The following is a 21165-nucleotide window of genomic DNA, read 5'->3' as shown; positions in this document are numbered from 1 at the left end:
GAGCACCACGCCTGCTTGGGACTCTCGGGTCTCCTGTGCCCAGCAGACTGCCAGCAGGAGTGAGGAGGCCCCCGGAGGACTGAGAAGGAAGCAAGGAGGGAGGCAGACCAAAACCTGATCACCAGGAACAGTAAGCTCAGTCCCCCTTTCTAGGCAGAGCCTCTCCCCTTGAGGCATACCCATGGCTGGACAAAAATATCCCCATTCTGCATGGGTTTCCAAACACCATGAAGAGGAAATGGGGGCAATGCGGTAGAACTAAAGCTGTCACTGGGGAGAACATCTTGATTTAAGGCTATAAAGCAGATAAAGAAAATGCAAGTGAAAGCCTGGAGAAAACTGACACCCAAGCTCCAATGACAACGCCTATTCCCGGGTGGAATAGATGGACACGGGCCACATTTAGCTAAAAAGGAACCAAGTAAAGTAAAAAGAATGCCAACATATCAGTGCTCTTTTTTCTTTCACTTCAGGACTATTACCTTTTGTTAGAGCAACTGGGCCAAAATAGTTGGTCTCCATGACTTTCTTATCCACGTCCGTGGTCGTGTCCACGATGGCACCACGATAGCTGATGCCGGCGTTGTTGATGAGCACGTCCACGGAGCCGAAGCACTGCAGGATCTCAGCCGTGGCCGCAACTATGGCCCCAGGGTCTGCGAGGTCAAACGCCACCGTGTAAGGCTTGTGTGTCTGCACCTGGTCAAACACGACAGAAACCAAATGCACCTTCAGAGTGACAGGCATGTGAACCACACATGTCCCTGCTTTTCAGAGTGCGGGGAGTGGCCCACAGGGCATGACATGACACAGGCTCCACCACCTGTCTTCCAAAGAAATGTGGCCTGGAGAATCTTGCCTACAGTGCTCACACCGGAGCTGGGCAGCCTTTCCCCTGAACCGAAGAGGACTACTAGAGCCAGACTCCCCTTCCTGCCCTGCGCCAGCAGGTGCCGACCGGTGCCGTCACATCTCCACAGAGACCCCCCCTTCTCAGGGGAAGTCACTTTAGTTCATCTGTTCGTGAAACAGTTTTAAAAATATATCTTCCATGTGCCAGACACTGGGGACACGGCAAAAAGCAAGACAAACATAGGTCCTGTCTTCTAGAAGCATACTGTCAGTGAGGAAGACAGGCAGATTCTGTAGTTGTAGAGAGCCTCACGAAGAAGTACAGGATGCCAGAGAAATGAACAATCAAGCAGTCTACCTTACAGGGCTTCCCAATGGAAGTGAGTTTAACAAGGGACAAAAGAAGTAGGGATATGAAATCAGGGAAGACGGCAGAACAGGAAGCGTTAGGTGTCTGTCTTTCCCCCTGGACACTGTACTAGCAGAAACCCTCTGGGATGACAATTTGGAACTTTCTGGTCTATCTGATGCTTGCAGCTTCCAGGGCAGTGCTTGGTTGGCAAATTATAAATAATTTTGGTCAATTATAACCATCTGCTTGGTGGTAGCTTTCCATTCCTCCCCCCGCCCCCCATCCCTTTGGCAGGCCGCTGTAGGAAAGGCAACCCACATTTCTGGTGTGGCCCAGGGAAGCCAAGGAGGGCAATAAGGACCTTGTCTCCTAAAAATTAGGATTGTGTTCTGATGGTGGATTGCCGTTCTGATCACTGAAGTGCAGTGTGGATGCAAGTTGAATTATTTAAACCACCGCTGGATAAAATGGTTTCTGATAGGTTTAAAGGAGTTACACTTATTATTCTGATATTCAAAAATATAAATAAATCTCCAGAAAAGACACCTGACAATGAACTTCCTAGACAAAGATTTTAAAGTTAATATCTTAAAAGAACCTCAAAGTACTAAACAAAGACAGAGAAAAAGGCAGAAAATTGACATATAAACAAAATGAGATGATCAGTAAAGAAACAGAAATTATAAAAAAATTCTGGAGCTCAAAAGTACAATGACAGAAATGGAAAATACACTACAAGTTCAAAAGCAGATTTGAGCACAGAGAAGAGAAAGCCAGTGAAACTTAAGAGAGGACACCTGAAATGACTGACTCTGAGAACTGAACTCTGAGAAAAGAAAAAGAAGAAGGAAAAGTAAATGGTACCTATGGGATCTGTGGGACACTATCAAGTGGACCAATAAACACATTGTGGAAATCTGAGAAGGAGAAAAGAGAGAGAGGGAGGACAGAATATCTGAAGAAATAATTGCTGAAGGGCCTGGCTGAATGGCTCCCACAAAGAATGGTGCCAAGAATGGCCATTCTGCCACCAGTGAGGTAGGGACCCAAGAACACATCATCAACATTCACAAGCCCATCCATGGAGTGGGTTCCAAGAAGCCCCTTGGGCACTCAAAGAGATGCAGAAATTTCCCATGAAGGAGCTGTGAACTCCACATGTGCATGTTGACACCAGGCTCAGAAAGCTATCTGGATCAAAGAAATAAGGAATGTTCCATACCATAATCATTTGTGGATGTTAAGAAAACATAATGAGGATGAAAATTCACAAACATGCTCTCTACGTTGGTCACCTATGTACCTGTCACCACTTCTAAAAATCAACAGACCATTAATATGGATGACAAACAACCGCTGATTGTCAAATAAAGGCATAAAACTGGGGGGGGAGGGAGAGGTAATTGCTGAAAACTTCCCAAACTTAATGAAAGATATGAATCTACACATCAGAGAAGCTCAACACTGAGTTGGATAAATTCAGAGGGAGGCCCACCTGAAACATTATAATCAAACTGTCAAAAGACAAAAAGCGAATCCTGAAAACAGCAAGAGAGAACTACTTCTCACATAAAAGGAATTCTTAATACAATAATCAGCTTATTATTTCTCATCAGAAACCTTGGAGGCTAGAAGACAATGGGTTGATATATTAAAAGGGCTGAGAAAAAAAAAACCTGCCAACCAAGAATTCTGTATCTGGCACAACTACCCTTCAAAAATGAAGGAGAAATTAAGATTCACAAATGAACAAAAGCTGAAGGAGTTAGTTACCACTAGACCTGCTCTGCAAGAAATGCTAAAGGGAGTCCTTCAGGTTTGGAATGAAAGAAAGCTTGACAGTATAATTCAAAACTATACGAAGAAAGAAAGATTTCCTGGAAAGTAAATGCATGGGCGATCGTAAAAGCTAGTATTACTGTAATTTTGGTTTGTAACTCCACTTTTAACACAAATGTGTTTAAAAACTATGATTAATCTATTAATGAGCAAGTAACATACAAAGATGTAAACTATGACATGAATAACATTAAGAGGAAGGACAGAGCCTGCAATAGACTTTCTGTGTGCTATTAATTCCCACAGAGACCACAAACAGCTGTAAAACATACACATAAGGACATACAAAGGAAATCAAAAACGCTTCACTACAAAAAAATCAACTAAACACAAAAGAAGACAGCAATGCAGGAAATGAGGGACAAAAAATGCTTTACTAAAGTATACAGAAAACAAATAGCAACCTGGCAGAAGTCCCTCCTTAATAGTAATTAGTTTGAATATAAATAGCTTAAAATCTCTCATCAGAAGACAGATAACATCTGGAATTTCTTTTAAAAATCCAACTATATGCGGTCTTTAAGAGACTCATTTTAAATCCAAAGGTACAATTAGCTTGTAAGTGAAAGGATGAAAGAGGGAGATTCCATGTGAAATCATCACCGAAAGAGAACTGGGGTGGCTATACTCATACCAGACAAAACAGACTTTACATCAGAGAAGGTTACGAGAGACAAGAAAGGACATCATATGCAGGCATACCTCAAAGATACTGGTTTGGTTTCAGAACACTGACAGCAACTATCTCAGTAAAACAAATCAGATGAGTTTTTAAAGGTTTTCCAGTGGATATAAAAGTTATGTTTACGCTATACTGCAGTCTATCAGTGTGCAATAGCATTGTGTCTAAAAAAACAATGGGGGCGCCTAGGTGGCTCAGTCAGTTAAGTGTCTGATTTCGGCTCAGGTCATGATCTCATGGTTCGTGGGTTCGAGGCCCACGTCAGGCTCTGTGCTACACTTTATCTTAGCCAAAAGGCTGAGAAGCGATAAGGCTCTGTGCTGTACTTCAGAGCCTGGAGCCTGTCTTCGAATTCTGTGTCTCCCTCTCTCTCTCTGACCCTCCCTTGCTCATGGTGTCTGTCTCTCTGTCTCAAAAATAAATAAAAACATTAAAAAAACACAATGCACATATCTTAATTTAAAAATATTGTTAAAAGGGCCAACCATCATCTGAATTTTCAGGGAGTTGTAATCCCTGATCACAGACCACCATAACAAATTAATAATAATAAAAAAAAGTTTGAAATATTGCGAGAATTACCAACATGTGAAGAGATGTGAAGTGGCCAAATGCTGTTGGAAAAATGGCACCAATAGAGGTGCCTGGGGGGCTTAGTTGGTTAAGCACTGACTTCAGCTAAGGTCATGATCTCACAGTCTATCAGTTTGAGCCCCGCATCAAGCTCTGTCCTGACAGCTCGGAGCCTGGAGCCTGCTTCGGATTCTGTGTCCCCCTCTCTTTCTGCCCCTCCCCGACTCATGCTCTGTCTCTGTCTCTCAAAAATAAATAAACATTAAAACAAATTTTAAAAAAGGGGAAAAAATGGCACTGATAGACTAGATCAACACAGCGTTGTCACAAACCTTCAATTTGTAAAATATGCCGTATTGGTAGAGTATGATAAAATAAAGTAAGCCTGTAATAATAAAAAGGTATTCATTACAGCAAAAAGACATAACACTTATAAATATCTATGTATCAATAATTGACACTCAAAATACATGAAGCAAAAATCAACAGAACTGAAGGGAGAAACCAGACAATATTTTCATATTTCAATACTCCACTTTCAATAATGGATAGAACAAACAATCAGAAGATCAGTTACAAAACAGATGACTTGAACAACATTATAAACCAACTGTACCTAACAGATGTCTGTAGAACATCCCACCCAACAGCATAATGCATATCCTTCTCAAGCACGCCTGGAACATCCTCCCAGGAGGGAGCGTATGTTGGGCCACAAAACAAATGTCAACAGATTTAAAAAGACAGCTATGATTTAAAGCATCTTCTTCAACCACAGTTTGAGGAAGCTAGAGATCAGTAACAGAAGGTAAACTGGAAAATAAGTGGAAATTAAATAACACACTTTAAAGAACCACTCACTCATAAAAATTAAGAAGGAAAATTAGAAAATAGTTAGACATAAATGAAAATTAAAATGTACTACAGCCAAACCTAAGGGATGCAGAAAAAGCAGTGCTAAGAGGAAAATTTATACCTGTAATTGCCTACATTAAAAAGGAGGAGGAGAGATTTCAAATCAGTAACATGACTGTACACCTTAGGGAACTAGAACAGAGCAAACTAGACCCAAAGCTAGCAGAGGAAGGAAATAATAAAGATTAGAGAGGAGATTTTAAAAAATAGGGTGTAGAAATAAAGAAAATCATAAATGCAAAAGTTGGTTGTTAGAAAAGATCAACAAAATTGAAAAACCATTAGCTAGACAAAGAAGGAGAGGATGGAAATAACTAAAATTAGAAATGAAAGCGTGGGTGGCTCAGTTGGTTAAGCATCTGATTTCAGTTCAGGTCATGGCTCACACCGTGTTGGGCTCTGTGCTGACTGCTACCTCAGAACCTGGAGCCTGCTTCAGATTCTGTCTCCCTCTCTCTCTGCCCCTCCCCCACTCACATTCTGTTTCCCTCTCCTTCAAAAATAAACATTAAAAAAAAATAGAAAAGGCTCTCAGCATGGATCCACCATGCCGGTAAAGTCTGTGAGCCTGAGTTTAAGCCCCGGCAAGCCTAAACCCGTAATAAAGCCCTTTGCTTTTGCATACGTGACCCGGTCTCCCTGGCGGTTTCTTGTTTTGGGGGACGATAAAGAAATCTTGGGTACAACATATGGTGCATTGGCCGGGAATCCTCCCCTCAAGAGCTCCTGGGACCCCGACACGTTGGGCCTAATCGCCAGCTGGTGAGTGCACTCATTTCTTGTCAGTCTGTGTCTAAGTCTTGTTTGTCTGTTTGTTTGTGTGCGTGGGCCCTTGTGGGAGGGGCCTAGGCAGGAGGTGGCCGAAATGACCTCCGTGGAGTCCTAAAGGAGCTAGGCGGACCCACCGTGTTAAAGCTCAGGGCTATGGGTGCCAAAAGACGTCTCGGACCCACTCTGAATTAGGTGAGTGGGGTCTAGGACCCTACCAGGAGGCCGGAGAGCCAGTTCACCTATAGTAGGTTGGGCAAGTGGGGTCTAGGACCCCACCGGGAGGCCAGAGAGCCGGTTTGCCTGCAGGGGGTTTCGCTGGTGGCAGCGAATGGGTACCTACTCCATTAGGTATTCATTTTCTTGTCCTTCTGTGTCCGAGTCTTTTTGTTGTCTGGTCTGTTCGGTGCTTCTTTAAGGGGCCTCAAAGGAGCCAGGCGGATGTGCCATGGAAAAGCTCAGGGCCGTGGGTGCCAGGAGACGTCTTGGACCCACAGAGGAAAGAGACAGCGGGTTGGAGTAGTCCTGCGGCACCAAGGGTGGAATTCAGGTCCGGGGTGAGGTCTGAATTCCACAGGCAAGCATCGTTACCTGTTCACATTCTCGGAAATACGAATGGCAAGTGCGGCATCTGTTGGAGACACGGGTGTAGGTAGGTCACTCATTCGTGTAAGTGGCAAGTGCGGCATCTGTTGGAGACACAGGTGTAGGTGGGGCACTCACTCGTGCAATGGCAAGTGCAGGCATCTGTTGGAGACACAGGTGTAGGTGGGGCACTCACTCGTGTAAGTGGCAAGTGCGGGCATCTGTTGGAGACACAGGTGTAGGTGGGGCACTCATTCGTGCAAGTGGCAAGTGTGGGCATCTGTTGGAGACACAGGTGTAGGTAGGGCACTCACTCGTGCGAGTGGCAAGTGTGGCATCTGTTGGAGATACAGGTGTAGGTAGGGCACTCACTCGCGTTTGTGTAAGGTTTGGGAGAGGGTTCCAGTCCCACGGCGCTTGCAGGGACCCCAGAGAACAGGAAAAGATTGGGTCCCCCGTCTGTCTGTTAGAAATCCTGCTGGTGGCAGCAGCAGGGTTTCGTTTCTGTTGGAGACTCTTGCGTATACCTCTCTGTGCATCTGTTTGCTGTGCAACTGTTTGTCTAAGTCCTCCGAGGAAGGGAGGCAAAGTGTGAGTCCTCACTGGGATGAAGGCGAAGTACAACTATCTGTTTGCTGTGCGTCTGGTTAAAAAAAGGTTTTGCTAAAGGATCCCAAAGGCAAATGAGATCTTTTATTGCCACTTTGATTAAATATAGTTTTCAGATTTGTAACAATTTGTGATTCTATTTAGGATATGCTTTGTAATTTCCTAAGGTTTTAACAAATTTCCCAGTATTCAAATGGTAAAGAAGTCTTTTGACTAATTAGGCCCTTTCATTCAGGATGCCAAGTTACTTAAAAGCTGCTGTATAGGTTATATTGTATGGGTAAATGCTGCAACTGCTCAAATATATGTGAAGCCCCTAAAGTTTTAATGTTTGGGTAAGATCATTACTTAACACCTTTAGTGATCAAAATGTTAAGTGTCACTAAATTTCTTTGTCAAAGTGCATCATAATGAACTCTTGTCAGATCTTTAGATTCTGTCACAAAATGTGTTTCTTCTTCAAGGGAAGTTGTAAAGAGTTTTGGGACAAATGCAGTATTTAACATCTTTTAAGATAAATACTAAAATGGGTGGAAACTTCCAGAGCTAGAAGGTACATTCAAGCTGAACAAGAATTAGGAACATAGGATTAAGTGAAATTATAGTTTTGTAACTCTTGTTAAAAATATTGTTGGTCCTTTAATGTTTGCTTATCCAGATTAAGAGACTTTCTCATGAGATATCTGTGACATACAGAAATGTATAAAGTATTTCTTTGTCTAGAGCATTTATCTTTTCTCTCTACTTAAACCATCTGAAATTCAAAAACTCTCAGTGAGTATTCTTTCTTTCATGGCCATTACAATTATTTGCATAAGTTCAATAAGAATCTGTTCATTTTATAGTAGGACACCATTGGAAATACTGGTTATTTTACCAGTTATTTGACTGGAATGTCCTATTTGAGAGTCATGCATAGACTCAGATATGACCTGACAGCTTTAAGGAACTAAGGTTGACTTTATGGAACTTGGAGCCATAAAGCCTCGTGGAGATGTTGGCGGCATACCTTGCTCACAGAGCTCCAGCAGCCTCCCCAGGTGAGTAAAGAAGGTCACTTCCTGGCGGGGCAGGAACTTCAGCATATGTTGGGAGCCTCAGGAAGAGGAGTTTGCCCAATTTAACAGGTATTGCAGGCCTGTCTGACGGAATGTGCTTGGCTTGGCTTCTGGCCCATAGTGGCTACTAAAAGTTCAACCTGGAGATTCCTTATAAAAGGACCCAGCGAAGCAAGCCTTATAAAGTCCTTATGAACAATCTTTATTCTTGCTGAGCTTATGTAAATAATTAGGCCAAGGTTTTTAAGACTGAACTCGTTCCATCAATGCATTAGTCTCGATTTGGCCATCTCTGATAATGGAGGTTTTTTAGAGAGAAAAACTATGTTTCAGCAATGCACTACTGTAAAGATTATTCTAGTTCTGAGTGTCTTTGAATACTTGTTGTTAGATCTCAGGCCTGCTAGTCTGTGAGAATGATATTTAAAGATGGGGGTCAGCCCCTATTAAAGTTTCAGGTATCTCTCTGGAGTTAAGTGAACCGACTCAGAAGAACCCTTAACCTGTGAGGTGATCCAGATCCAGTCAATCAGCTTGAACTGATCCTCAAAAAGACTCTGACTCCAGAAATCTCCAGCCCTGCTCCAGCCACACCCCGGAAGCTGGCTGGTCTAGCACGGCAGAAGCCTGAGGAATCATCGGTTCAGTAAAATAAACTGTCCTGCCTCTTTGCCATCGGACTGGCAAATGTTGCCCCAGAAAGCTGGGGAAACAGCAAAAGTTCCTGATAGGATGTTCTGTTGGTATTAATTGCCTCTGATCTGGGCATGGGATTTCAACATGGCAAAAGGTAAGGGGAGCCTACTCCTTTACTGCCAGACTCTAATGGGGGGTCCTCAAGCGGCCGCTAGGCCCACCAATTTGGCTAAGGTTAGTAAGAATTATGAAGGCGTATTGCACTTATACGCCCAAGAATCCTGATTGGTTAACGCTCTAGATGTTGTAATTGGATAAACCTGTCAATAATACTGTATAATAATAATTGGATCACTGTACCTGTGTCACAATTTCCTGTAACTCCCCCTTCCTGAACTCATAAAAGCCCTACCCCACCTTTGTTTGGGGCTCTCAGCACGGATCCACCACGCCAGTAAAGTCTGTGAGCCCGAGTTTAGGCCCCGGCGAGCCTAAACCCGTAATAAAGCCCTTTGCTTTTGCATACGTGGAAAATAAATAAATAAATTAATTAAATTAAATAAAAAATTTAAAAAATTTTTAAAAATAGAAAAAAAGTGGGTCCTTAGCTCGATAAAATGATTATACCATGAACAACCATATGTCAACAAATGAGATAACCTGGAAGAAATGAACAAATTCCTTGAAACACAAATTACCTGACTCGAGAAGAAACAGAAAATCTTAGCAGACATCAAACAAACAGGCAGAGAGATTAAAGCAATTAATTTAAAACCTCCCAACAAAGAAATGTATGCATGCACCAGATGGTTTCACTGGTGAGTTTCACCAAACTTTAAAGAAGAATTAACACCAATATTTCTCATACTCTTCCAAAAACCTGAAGAGGAAGGAGAGGACACTTCTTAACTCATTCTGTAAGGCCCGCATTACTCTGCTACGAAGTTCAGATAAAAACATCACAAGAGACTTACAGACCAATATCCCTTATAAATATAGACGTTATATTCCTCAACAAAACACCAGCAAGCCAAACTTAACAGCATATTAAAAAGATTATTCCCCATGAACAAGTGGGTTTTATCCTATGAATGCAAGGGTGGTTCAACATAATAAAATCAATCAATATATCACATTAATAGAACAAAGGGAAAAAACCGCACAGGATTGTCTCAGTAGATGGAAAAAAGGGATCTAGCAAAATCTAACATACCTTTAATGATAAAAACTCAGAAAGCCAGCAATGGAGCGAAATTCCTCAATATGATAAAGGATGTTTATGCAAAACCTATAGCTAATATATGTTCAATGGCAGAAGATGGAAGGTGTTCCCCCTATGATCAAGAACCAGACAAGGATGCTTGCTCCCACTGCAGCGATCCAACACAGTACTAGAGTTCTAATCAGAGCAAGTACACAAGAAAAAGAAATAAAAGGCACCCAAACTGGAAAGAAGAAGAAAACTATTCACAGATGAACATGATTCCATTTTTAGAAAATCCCAAGAAATCCAGAGAAAGCTATTAGAGCTAATATAAATCAGTTTAGCATAGTTGTAGGGCACCGGGTCAACACACACAAATCAGCTATGTTTCTCTACACTAGTAATGAATAATCAAAAAAGGAAATTAGGGAAGCAAATCCATTTATAATTGCAGCTAAAAGAAATAAATACTTAGGAATAAATCCTACTAAGTAGGGACATAGAGACCAATAAGTAGAATACAAAGCCCAGAAATAAACCCTCACATTCATGGTCATGATTTTTGACAGGTGTGCCAAGACCTCTGAAGCAGGAGAAAACAATCTTTTCAACAACTGGTGCTGGGAAAACTAGATATGAATATGCAAGAGAATGAAGCCGGAACCTTACCTAACACCACATACAGAAATTAAATCAATGGATCAAAGACCTAGATGTTGGTGTTAAACTACAGAACTCTTAGAATAAAATACCAGGGAAAATCTTCATAACATTAGATTTGGCAAGAACCTCACGGATATGACACCAAAAGTATAGGCGACAAAAGAAAAAATAAATTGAGGTTTGTCTAAAATTAAAAGCTTTTCTAGGGCACCTGGATGGCTGTCGGTTAAGCACCTGACTTGATTTTGGCTGAGATCATGATCTCACCACCACGAGACTGAGCCAGGCATTGGGCTCCAGGCTGAGCGCGTGGAGCCTGCTTGTGATTCTCTATCTCCCTCTCTCTGCCCCTCCCCTCTTTCTCTCTCTCTCGTGCACTCACAATCTCTCTCTCAAAATAAATAAATAAACTTTTAAAAATAATTAAATTAAGTTAAAAAATTTCTGCATCAAAGGATACTGTTAAGAAAGTGAAAAGAAACCCTATTGAGAAAAAAAATCTTTGCAAATCACAGGCCTAATAAAGGATTAATATCCAGAATATACAGAAAACTAAACTCAACAACAGAAACAACCTGATTAAAAATGATGGGAGAAGGACTTGAAAAATGCTTCTCCAAAGAAGACAAATGGTCAATAAGCACACGAAGGGGTGCTCAACACCACATGATATTAGGGAAATGCAACTCAAAAACACAATGAGATGCCACTTTACATCTCCTAGGATGGTTACAATTTTAAAAAATAATAAAAAATGGAAAATAACAAGTGTTGGCAAGGATGTAGCAAAAGCAAAACCCTCGTGCACTGCTGGTAGATGGTACCAGGAAGTAAAATGGTACGGCTGCTGCAGAAAACAGTTGATGATTCTTCAAAAGCTTGTATATAAAACGACCTATGACCCAGCGATTTTGCTCTTAAATACAGAGTCAGAAACACTGAAAGCAGGGACCCAAACAGGTCCCTTCACTGCAGCATTACTCACCATACCCGAAAGTGGAAACAGCCCTAGTGTACATCAGCATGCTAATGGAGAAATAAAATGTGGTACACAGGTACAGAACGTGCACATATGTACACTGGAGTATTACTCCAACATGGAGCACTGGGATGGAAACGGAAGGGACGCGACAACATGGGTGAACCCTGAAGACATGCTTAGTGAAACAGCTGGACACAGAAGGTCAAGTGTTGTATTTTCCACTTATACGAGGTATCTAGAATAGGCAAATTCATAGAAAGAAAGTAGAACAGAGGTTTCCAGGCACTGGGGAGAGAGGAGGAAGAGTGAATTATTGTTTAATAGGTACAGAATTTTTTGTTGGAGAGGATAAAAAGGTTTTAAGTATAGAAAGTGGAGATAGTTATACACACTCTGAATGTGTTAAATGCCACTGAGTTGTATGCCTATAAATGATTAAAATGATTATAATATGACATAAATATTCTATTAGTATATCTTTATTTGATATATATATAATATCAATACAAAATATTGACTATTTTACAAGTATATCTTTATATGCATGTAAATACTATGCTATGTATATTTTTCTACAACTACAATTTTAGAAGTCACGGCCACCCTCCCCTAACCCCCACCACAGAGACATGACTAGGGATTGGTCAGGTAAAGGCGGAGGGGAAGCACTCACAGAGGGAACCGCCTAAACGTGCAGCGCCAGTATGTGGCAGAGCGGGATGCGAACCGTGTGGCAGTTCTCCCTCCGCAGGCCACAGGCCACGGGGACCTGTTGCCTCCCCGGGCACGGAGTGCCCACGTGGCTGCCCTGCACGTGCAGCAGCCCGGGCTATCTCCTCAGGTGCCTGCAGACGACACACTGCACCTGTGCCCACGGAAAGCACACCCCCGCGCTCACCTTGGTGGTCAGAGAAGCAGCAAGTTCTTTGGTGAGCTCCTCCAGGGCCTGCCGGTTCCGGCCGCACAGCACCAGCCTGGCGCCTGCAGTGTAGAAGACTCTGGCGCATTCTGAGGGAGGAAGGAAGAGCCTTGACAGCTGAGGAGATTCAATGCCATTCTTCCCCAGTGTGGGTGAGTCCAAACTTACCTGATGTTTCAGACTATGAATTTGTTTCTTCACACACTCTACACATGGGTATTCACCCCTGCCGTGGACCAGGCATGAAGCCAGGAGTTAAGTCCCTGGTAATAAATGAGCTCTGTTGTCGCCCTAGGAGAGCTCAGGGTCAGGGGTACAGCAGACACCACAAGGCAGGAGGAAGGCCGGGGCTGGTGGACAGATCTGTTAGGTACCATGCTCAGAACTTCCTATAATGATCTTTAGCTCTGAACAATCCTGTGAACGTTATCCCCATTTTCAATGCTGAGGAAGCTCAGAGAGGTCAAGTGACATGCTCAATGATCACGCAGCACCAGCTACTGTGAGGCCATGGTTTGCCGAGGCCTGCATTCGGGCACCATTAAGGCTGTTTCCCAAATCACTTCAATGCAATCGGTAGATATCTACGAGGGGACTTACACGGTTCATTCAAGCAGAGGGGGCAATGAACTCTATGGAGAAGGGATGGGGGGCCCTCCCCCAGTCCTGAGGCCTGAGGGGCTGTTTCTCTGGAAAGTGCTCACGGCTAAGGGAGCAGAGTTTGCAAAGCACGCAAGGGGCTGTGGACAGACACATCTGGGGCAGTGTCAGCCCTGCTAGGCTGAGAGATGACAAGTGTGCAGAGCTGAGGCGTGCCAAGCGCCTACAGCAGCGAAGGATCAGGAAGGGGGGCTGTAGTTTACAGTCTCCCTCCGGCTGGTGGAGATCAGGCTCTGCTGAGCCCACTACAACATTCCAGATGACACGTGATGAGGACATCAAATGAGACCAAGGTACCTCTGTTAGCATTCTTTTGGTGGCAAGAAAAGAGATCCAACGCCCAAAAGATTGATCAGGAGGATGCGGGGATAGCTCAAGAATGAAGAGAAAAGAGCTGAGAGGCCGAGGCTTGGGAGGCGCAGGAGCGGTGGCTGCCGAGGGTCCCCAGCAGCAGGAACAAAGTGCTGGCGGGGCTTCTCTCCACTTCATCTCCTGCGGGGGCTACCCTTCATCAGCCCGCTCCCCAGCTGCGTGGGAGAGGGGCCTCTGACTGAGGCCAGCTCTGGGCCATGACCCCAGGCAGGGGCTGTGGATAGCTGCGGTGGGGTGGCATCTCTACGACTAGCCCAGCAAGGGTCACAGGTAAGTTCCCTGAGGCGCAGGGGGAAGGGTAGGGAGGGGAGACTTCCAGAACCAGGCCTAGCATGTGGGTGAGAGGGAGGAAGCCGAGGGTGAGGGCCTCTTGCTCCTTGCTTGCTCTGTGGCCACACATGGCCTAACTGAATGTCCAGTGCCCTGAAAACGAACAGCTTATGAAAAGTAGTACAGCCCAGCGGTCACGATAATGGACTTGAGCTAGACTTCCTACATCCAACACCAACTTCTGACACTTTCCGCCTCTGTGATCTTGGGTAAGTTAAAACCTCTGTGTTTCTCACTTGCCTCTTCTCTAGTAGACAGAAACAGCCCTGGGACTGAACGAGTTAAAATAGATACAGTACAGTACAGAAAAAGCACTCTAGAAAAAGTACCATAGAAGTATTCATTGTTTTCATATTTCTAAGCTGCCTATTTGTTTGTTTGTTTATTTATTTATATTTTAGAGAAAGAGAGAGAGCACACAAGCAGAGGAGTGGCAGATGGAGAAGGAGAGAATCTTAAGAAGGCTCCATGCTCATCACAGACCCTGACATGGGGCTAGATCCTACAAACCTGGGACCATGACCTGAGTCAAGAGTTGGACACTCAACTAACTGAGCCACCCAGGTGTCCCTAAACTGCCTTTTAAAAATGTTCTAAAAACTGACTCTTGGGGAAAACTGAAAGGTGAGGCTTCGAAGAGGCACTGCCTGTTCCCGCCCGAGGGCTAGTCTCCCTCAAATGCCCACGGGCAGGACTGCAGACCCCACCGCCCCAGCTGACCAGGTAGCCACGGAGTCACCCGCTGCTTCCTGGATGGAGTCTCAGAGGCTCAGGCAGGCGTGTGGTGTCTAGCACCCCGGCTCCAAAGGACAGGCCTGCGTTGGGAGCCATGCAGCAAGTGGTTGAGAGATCAAGTCTGTCAATTCCTGGTTGGGATGGGAGGAGGTTGTAGGGTCCAGAACCTGATAGCCCTGTACCAGTCTGATAGCCCTTCCCCCCCAAAAGTGTCAAAAGCTGCAAGGGTTCAAAACAGCAAGGGAGAAGAAACTCCAGCATCCTTTAGGAAAGTGGAGAGAAAGTTCTGGATTGTCACGTGCAAAGCCCTCTCTTTTCACCCTGCAGCTCCTCCTACTCTTACAGCTTTCACATACAATCCCCAGACCAGCACCTCCTGGTATGTCTCCAGGTGGACTTTTCTGGAAGGAGGTGCTAAGTGGACCAAACCAAGATATTTTCAGGGGAGCTCTATCACCTTCTTTGAAGATCTGGTGGGTGTGTTCACTGGCTCATCCTGACAAAGGGCACAAACCCAGACAGAGCTGCAGCCCCCGCTCTGCTTGTCCCCAGATGGTCTGGGCAGGGTCATGGCCCCTGCCCAGCCCGCCCTGCCGTGCTTCCTCAGCAGAGCAGGAAACGCCTCATAGGGGTGGGGGCGGCGGCTGCCCTCAAAGCCAGGCGGCAGCATTCCTGAGGCTAGATCTGCTCATCTGGTTTACAAAACCATTCCCAACAATGAGGAGTCTCAGGCATGGCTGGCCTCCTCACCCCACTTCATCCTGACATGACTGACACAACACACGTGCTGTGAGGTGCCACCCCAGGGTGCAGACACGCAGAACCAAAGGTGGGGAGAGGAAGACCAGCACAGAAACAGCTTCTGGAAAACAGTCACGTACATTCTGCTTAAGCTGTGCTTCCCAGCAAAGCCAAAAAGGGAGGAAATGAAAGTCTGTGTAGGGAGTGACAGAAATGAAAACAACAGATTGCAAGGATTCCATTTTCATTTCTTGAAAAAGCTGACAAGGAAGGCAGGAGGGTCAAGGGAAAAAGGAAAACAGTCCCAAAGTACCGTTTATCTAGCTAGGGCTGCCAGATGAGGCCCCACTGCTGCGGGCACTCCTGGCCTCTTAAATCAAGATAGTTATTCACAACCACAGGGCTTAGGCTGGCTAAAGTGGGTATCCAGAACATTCTGTTCCTTTAGTCAATGGTCTTACTGTTTTACAAGGTTAAGGTCATGTATCTTAAATATACAAAATAGGAGACAAAATAGGAGAAATACAGAAAGCTATCTGATGGTTTATCACATAATCCAGACTTTCAGAGCAGCTGACACACAGGCAGAGCAGGGCCACCATGGGCAACTCTTCCTCCTCCGAGAGCCCGGCAGTAACGCCTCCTTGGGCGTCACCACCAGTGGGGTCTGCACTCGGGACGGCTGGTTCGAATCTGCTCCCATTCTGCCTGACTGGAGGGAGGAGAGACCCATGGACTCTCGTCACGAAGGTACTGCATGGGGCAGAACAGATGCAGAGGGATTTGGGAAAAGGCTGACTTAATATAGGAGACGCGCACACACACACACACACACACACACACACACACACACACACACACACACACAGGTTTCGTTTTTCTTTCAATTATCTTTTCTATTCCCTTCCCAGGCTTCGTTTCCAGAAGAGGAAACGCAGAATGATGAAGAGGACAGTGTCCTCCAACATTCCCATATCAGAGCACCTGCAAGTCCCCTCCCATCCCAGTCGGCTTTCAAATACTGTTCAAGGACTTAAAAAAAAAAAAACAAAAACGCTTCTCTCTGAGATCAAGAGAAGTGGTTGCTGACGACCCTGTACATAGTAGCTGAGTAAGGTCAGAGGACTGACTGTGGCAAAAGGCCTGGAGGCAGCTGTCCCCATGCAGGTCTCGGTATCTAATGACAGGCCCAGGGTTCACCCCCAGAGACCCCATCTAAAACATCACAGCGGCATGCAAATGAGTCCACCTGAAGCTTTCCCAGGCTCCCCCTGGCTGCCTGCAAGCCACGTACCCTGTAGACAAGGCCCCGTCTGCTCCTTTATGTTCCTGCCACCCCCAAGTGCTTCCCGCCCCCGCACCACCATGCTGCCCCCTGCCATGGGCCTCTCTGCAATGTTCTCCCTGCTGACCCATGCTTTCCTTTCCCTGGCCATCCCCCCACCCCCCCAGGTGAGACAAGACTGAGTCCTGGAGTCAGACATGGGCTTGAATCTAGAAGTCCTTGGGCAAGTCTCTGTGAATCTTAGCCGTGAGGATTCAGGGAGATAAAGCACAACCCAGCGCATCCCCCTGCCGGGCCTCAATGGGAGCACCCATGACTGAAATGTCAGTACACTGAGGTAAGTCGTTGCCCCTCTCCATCAGACTGTGAGCTGCCTGAGAGAAGGGGCCCAGCACTGGCGCAGAGCCTCACAAATGGGAGATGTCCCACCAGTGCTGGCTGTGCTATGATACCGACGGACAGGTGGAGCAGGGACGGGGTTACGACGACTCCGGGTGTCTCCCAGCCTCCTTCCACGGAACGGAGCGCCAGTGTGGTGACGCACTGGTGTGGTGTGCGACATGTGCCGATGCGGACACGGAGGAAGCCCCATGTGACACGCCTGCATTTGCCTTTGGTCCTCTGCCAGAGTCAGTGTACATGCGTGCAAGGGAAATGACGGCAGCTCTACTGACCCATCTGTGGGCAGGGGGTGGTCTAGGCCTGGGTCCCAGCATATGGTCCCTGGGGCCAAGAGGCTCCCCATGTTCACCAAATTAGCTGGAGCAAAATTGGAGAACCTAGGTGAGGCACAGCTGAGGCACCATTTATTCTGTTTCCAGTGCTGCCGAGGCCAGTCCCAGTGAGGGGAAGGTGAGGAGAAGGGGACACCACGGCCACGAACTAGGGATGCCGGCTAAGTCCAGGAAAAGGCACTTTTGTTTTGGCCCTCACAGAGATAAAAATATTTTTTGATTAGTTGTCATATTTGACAATCAGGAGCCTCCACATAAAATCCTCTATTTCCACAGACAGCTGGAGCTGAGTAAGGCTGCCCCTTGGACGAGACGTGTCGTCTCCAGTCTGCCATGGTCTTCCCCATGGCTTCTGCCTCCCGACACTGATGCTGAAAGTCAGGGACCATTTCTCACTGCACTTAAACTCTTGCTTCTTCCAAGTGGACTAGAGACAGCGACATACTCTTGTTCCCCAGTCACCTAGCCTGCGTTGCTTGTCTGCACCTGTGCAGCAGAGCTGTTCCTCGTGTCTGGGCCCCGCTCCCTGCCCCCAGGACCCACCTCGCCCCAGGCCTGAGGTAGCGCCTGTGATGACCACCACAGCGTTCCGGAGGTAGGCCTTCATTCGCACCCGCTGCAGCAACTTGAAGAGGCTGAAGATCCCCACACAGCCAAAGAGCAGGGGCAGGATGGCCGTAGAGGTAATAAAGTCCATGACCCTCACCTTCAGCAGACTCTTCCTGAAAGAATCCAAACCCAAAAACTTTGTGACAAAATATGAAAACTCAAGGGACTTGCCAGCCCTCCTCCCCCTAGACTGATAGAGAGCCCAGATCTCTCTTGGGCAGACTTTAGCTCTGAGCCCAACAAATACCTTTCTCAGCCCTGTGCTCTGTGCCAACCGCTCAGCATCATGGAACCTGCTTTCTCTCGCTTTGACTGACATGAGCACACAGCAAAGCCACAGACCTCTCGATGCCTCTCAGAGGCACACAGCAGCCCCAGAACAAGCGAGGGAGTCACTCAGCACAGGGCTCAGTTACTCATGAGTGTTACAGGAGGCTCTGGCCCGTCGACACTCACCTGGTTCTCCTTCAGAAGCCTATTTAAGGGAACTCAGGTATACCCGTTATCATTTCCAACCCCTATTTGTGAAACTAGAAACATTTTTTAAAAAGAGAAAACCATACCAATCCATATACTTCTCCCTAAGCAGACGGATGTTTCTGGGTGGGGTGTCCCCTGGATGGCTCTGCGATGGCCCACGAACACTTTCCTGGGCACAGGCCTGACACCCAAAGGGAATTCAGCACAGAGGGGAGCCGCCCTTTGCCAAGGGTAGGCACAGACTGAGGCTGTGAAGTGGGCACTGTGCCATGTTCTCACTGAGCGTGTGCAGGTAAGCCACAGTCAGCTAGATGAAATCAGGAGCCAATAGGAGTATCTGTGCAACAGTGGTCAGTTCTTAGGAAACACAGCCACTCCTTCCACAACTGCTCCAAATTTCCTTGCTCCCCCAAGCTTCCCCACTCCCTTGTCACTCACCCATGCCCCTATGCCCACAGTAAGCTAAGAGAGAAGGAGAACAAAGGATTACAGGAAGGCCGAGAATGAGCTAGTGAGGAGCAACAGTATGTGTCACTTTGAGAGAAATGCCCTGTAGGCCCTTTGACATTTGGGCTGATTCTATTACCCACAGTCCACCTCCAGGACCGAGATATTAGCAGCATAGTAATTCTGTCCAGGAAGGAGGACGCTGGAAACCAAGAGCAGAGCTCCTGCGAACCAGCCTAAAGCTTTCAATTATTCGTCAGATTAGGAGCAACTCCATAAAAACTCCCACTCACCTGCTGAATGTCCCATGTCCTCAACTCCATATATTAAAAAAAAAATTTCTGCTTCCATTCCCAAAACAACATCACCCCTGTGGACACCATGAAGCCTGGAACCTGCTGAACCCCAACACAGATCCACTTATATGCTGAGCTGGCTTTGACCCTGAACCTTAGAATCGGGGTGAGCTGTCCGGATGGAAGTTAAACTGCTCAACTGCAAAAGTGTTCTACTCAGATTTGAACTGTCAACTCAACTAGTTCAGTATTTAGTTTATTTTTTCATCTGTGTTCCCAAATATATCCAACTTCTTGGTCACCATAAAAAATTAACATTCTTAGACAAGCATCTGTAAAAACAACTGTTTCCCATCAACTTCCATTTAATCTACTTCTGAAAAATCCCCAACTACTGTCTGCTAAGTGGTTACATTTCCCTCTCACCCTACACTGTGCCAAGCCAGCCCATACTTGGATGAACTGGCAATTAAAGTGGCTTCTAAAGTGCCCAGCTCTCTTCCCGGGTACTACTGGCACCATCCCTGCCCTCAACTAGAAGCTGGGGCCAGGTGTTAGAGCCCACAGGCCAGGCCGAGCCCCAGGGGAAATGCGAGGACAAAGGTCTAGCATCTGGGAAGTACTCAGAAGCAGGTATTTAGAGCAGGTGCCAATACCTCTGCAGTTTCACGGGTCAGTGGGTACTGTCTGGGGATCTTCACAGGACCCACCCCTGAAGACCGAGCCTATAGGAGTGCTTCCCGGGGTGGGAGGGATGAATTCTCAGGGGGCAGGAATGACTGCCAACTTGTTAGTGTAGCTTCACCAGAAAACTAGAGCAATTAGAAAACACAGGGAGACTCCAAGGTAATTATAGCTCAGAACTTTCATGTGATAAATTTGGGGGTAGAGAGCTTTCAACCCACTAGGATGGCTGTCTAGGTAGAGCTTGATCTCACTGTAATCCCAGATCCTTATACCAGGTAGGTCCCAAGGTAGACCACACTGCTTGGCCCAGAATTACATAGATCACTGCCCAGGGTGATCAGGCAGGTAAAGAAGGGACTCATGAAGGGACAACAGGCCTCAGCCTGTGGGTGGGGGCCCAGGGCTCCATTAGGTCAGCTGGGTGGAAACAGCTCTGCATTCTCCTCCACCGGCCCCTGGAGACCAGAGTCTCGAGAAGCCTGCTCGTTTCAGACCTTCAACCTGGGGCTGAGCCAGAACTCCACTAAAGGTTATAGGGGGCCTCTTGCCCCCCAAATTCAGAGGTTGCAGAGATCACATGAAAAACGCTAACTACGGCAAAGTGATGCCAATGCAAGGGTTATAGGGATGAACCCGCGAGCAGCCTGTCCGGGTTCACATCTTGGCTCACCACGTACTTACCAGCCTGGGTATGGGACCTCACCACACTGGCCCTCATCTCGCAGATGAGGGTATGTGGGTGCCCACCTCACAGGTCTGTTATGAGGTCAGACAAATTAATATATGGACATGTGTGCACAGTCTCTAGAAATGGGTGAGCGCCCAGTAAATGTAGTTGCCATCAGCATCATGCTCAACTCACTAAAAGCTCCTGACCCAGGAATTCATTTCATAGAAGTCGGAGTCCCAAGGTTATCTGGAAGAGTCCCTGGTTTATGAAAACTGGTTACTTCCAAATGAAGGAAATTCATTAAACGCAGAGCTCACTGGAGTTTAACTTTCAGATTTTCATAAACCCTTTGGTTTAATTACATTAACAAATAGGAAAAAAGACACCCAACTCTGTCAGAAGTCAGGATCCCAAAGCCAAGGTTTATATCAGAAAACGTGTCTGCGACAACAGTTATCATGGCCAACACAGCAAGGAGAGAG

At 46.1% G+C, this 21165-nt stretch overlaps 1 protein-coding gene across 2 annotated transcripts in view; it reads right to left on the bottom strand.

Annotated features, from left to right (window-relative positions):
• The window catches only part of DHRS7B (dehydrogenase/reductase 7B), a 62898-nt gene that overhangs the window by 7476 nt on the left and 34257 nt on the right, over positions 1–21165 (bottom strand). Inside the window, exons 1-4 of one of the 2 annotated variants that reach the window (XM_029928564.1) lie at positions 19324–19341; positions 18038–18216; positions 12617–12726; positions 483–699 (exon numbers count right to left, since the gene is read on the bottom strand). In XM_029928564.1, coding sequence (XP_029784424.1) covers positions 483–699; positions 12617–12726; positions 18038–18191 — 481 coding nt within the window. In that variant the 5' untranslated portion in view covers positions 18192–18216; positions 19324–19341. Of the gene's footprint in view, positions 1–482; positions 700–12616; positions 12727–18037; positions 18217–19323; positions 19342–21165 lie in introns of those variants that run through there. The other variant, XM_029928563.1, reaches the window with a different exon arrangement.

Source organism: Suricata suricatta, chromosome 17 (assembly GCF_006229205.1).
Source record: "Suricata suricatta isolate VVHF042 chromosome 17, meerkat_22Aug2017_6uvM2_HiC, whole genome shotgun sequence".
Classification (NCBI taxonomy): domain Eukaryota; kingdom Metazoa; phylum Chordata; class Mammalia; order Carnivora; family Herpestidae; genus Suricata; species Suricata suricatta.
This window is presented reverse-complemented; position numbering and strand designations above follow the sequence as displayed.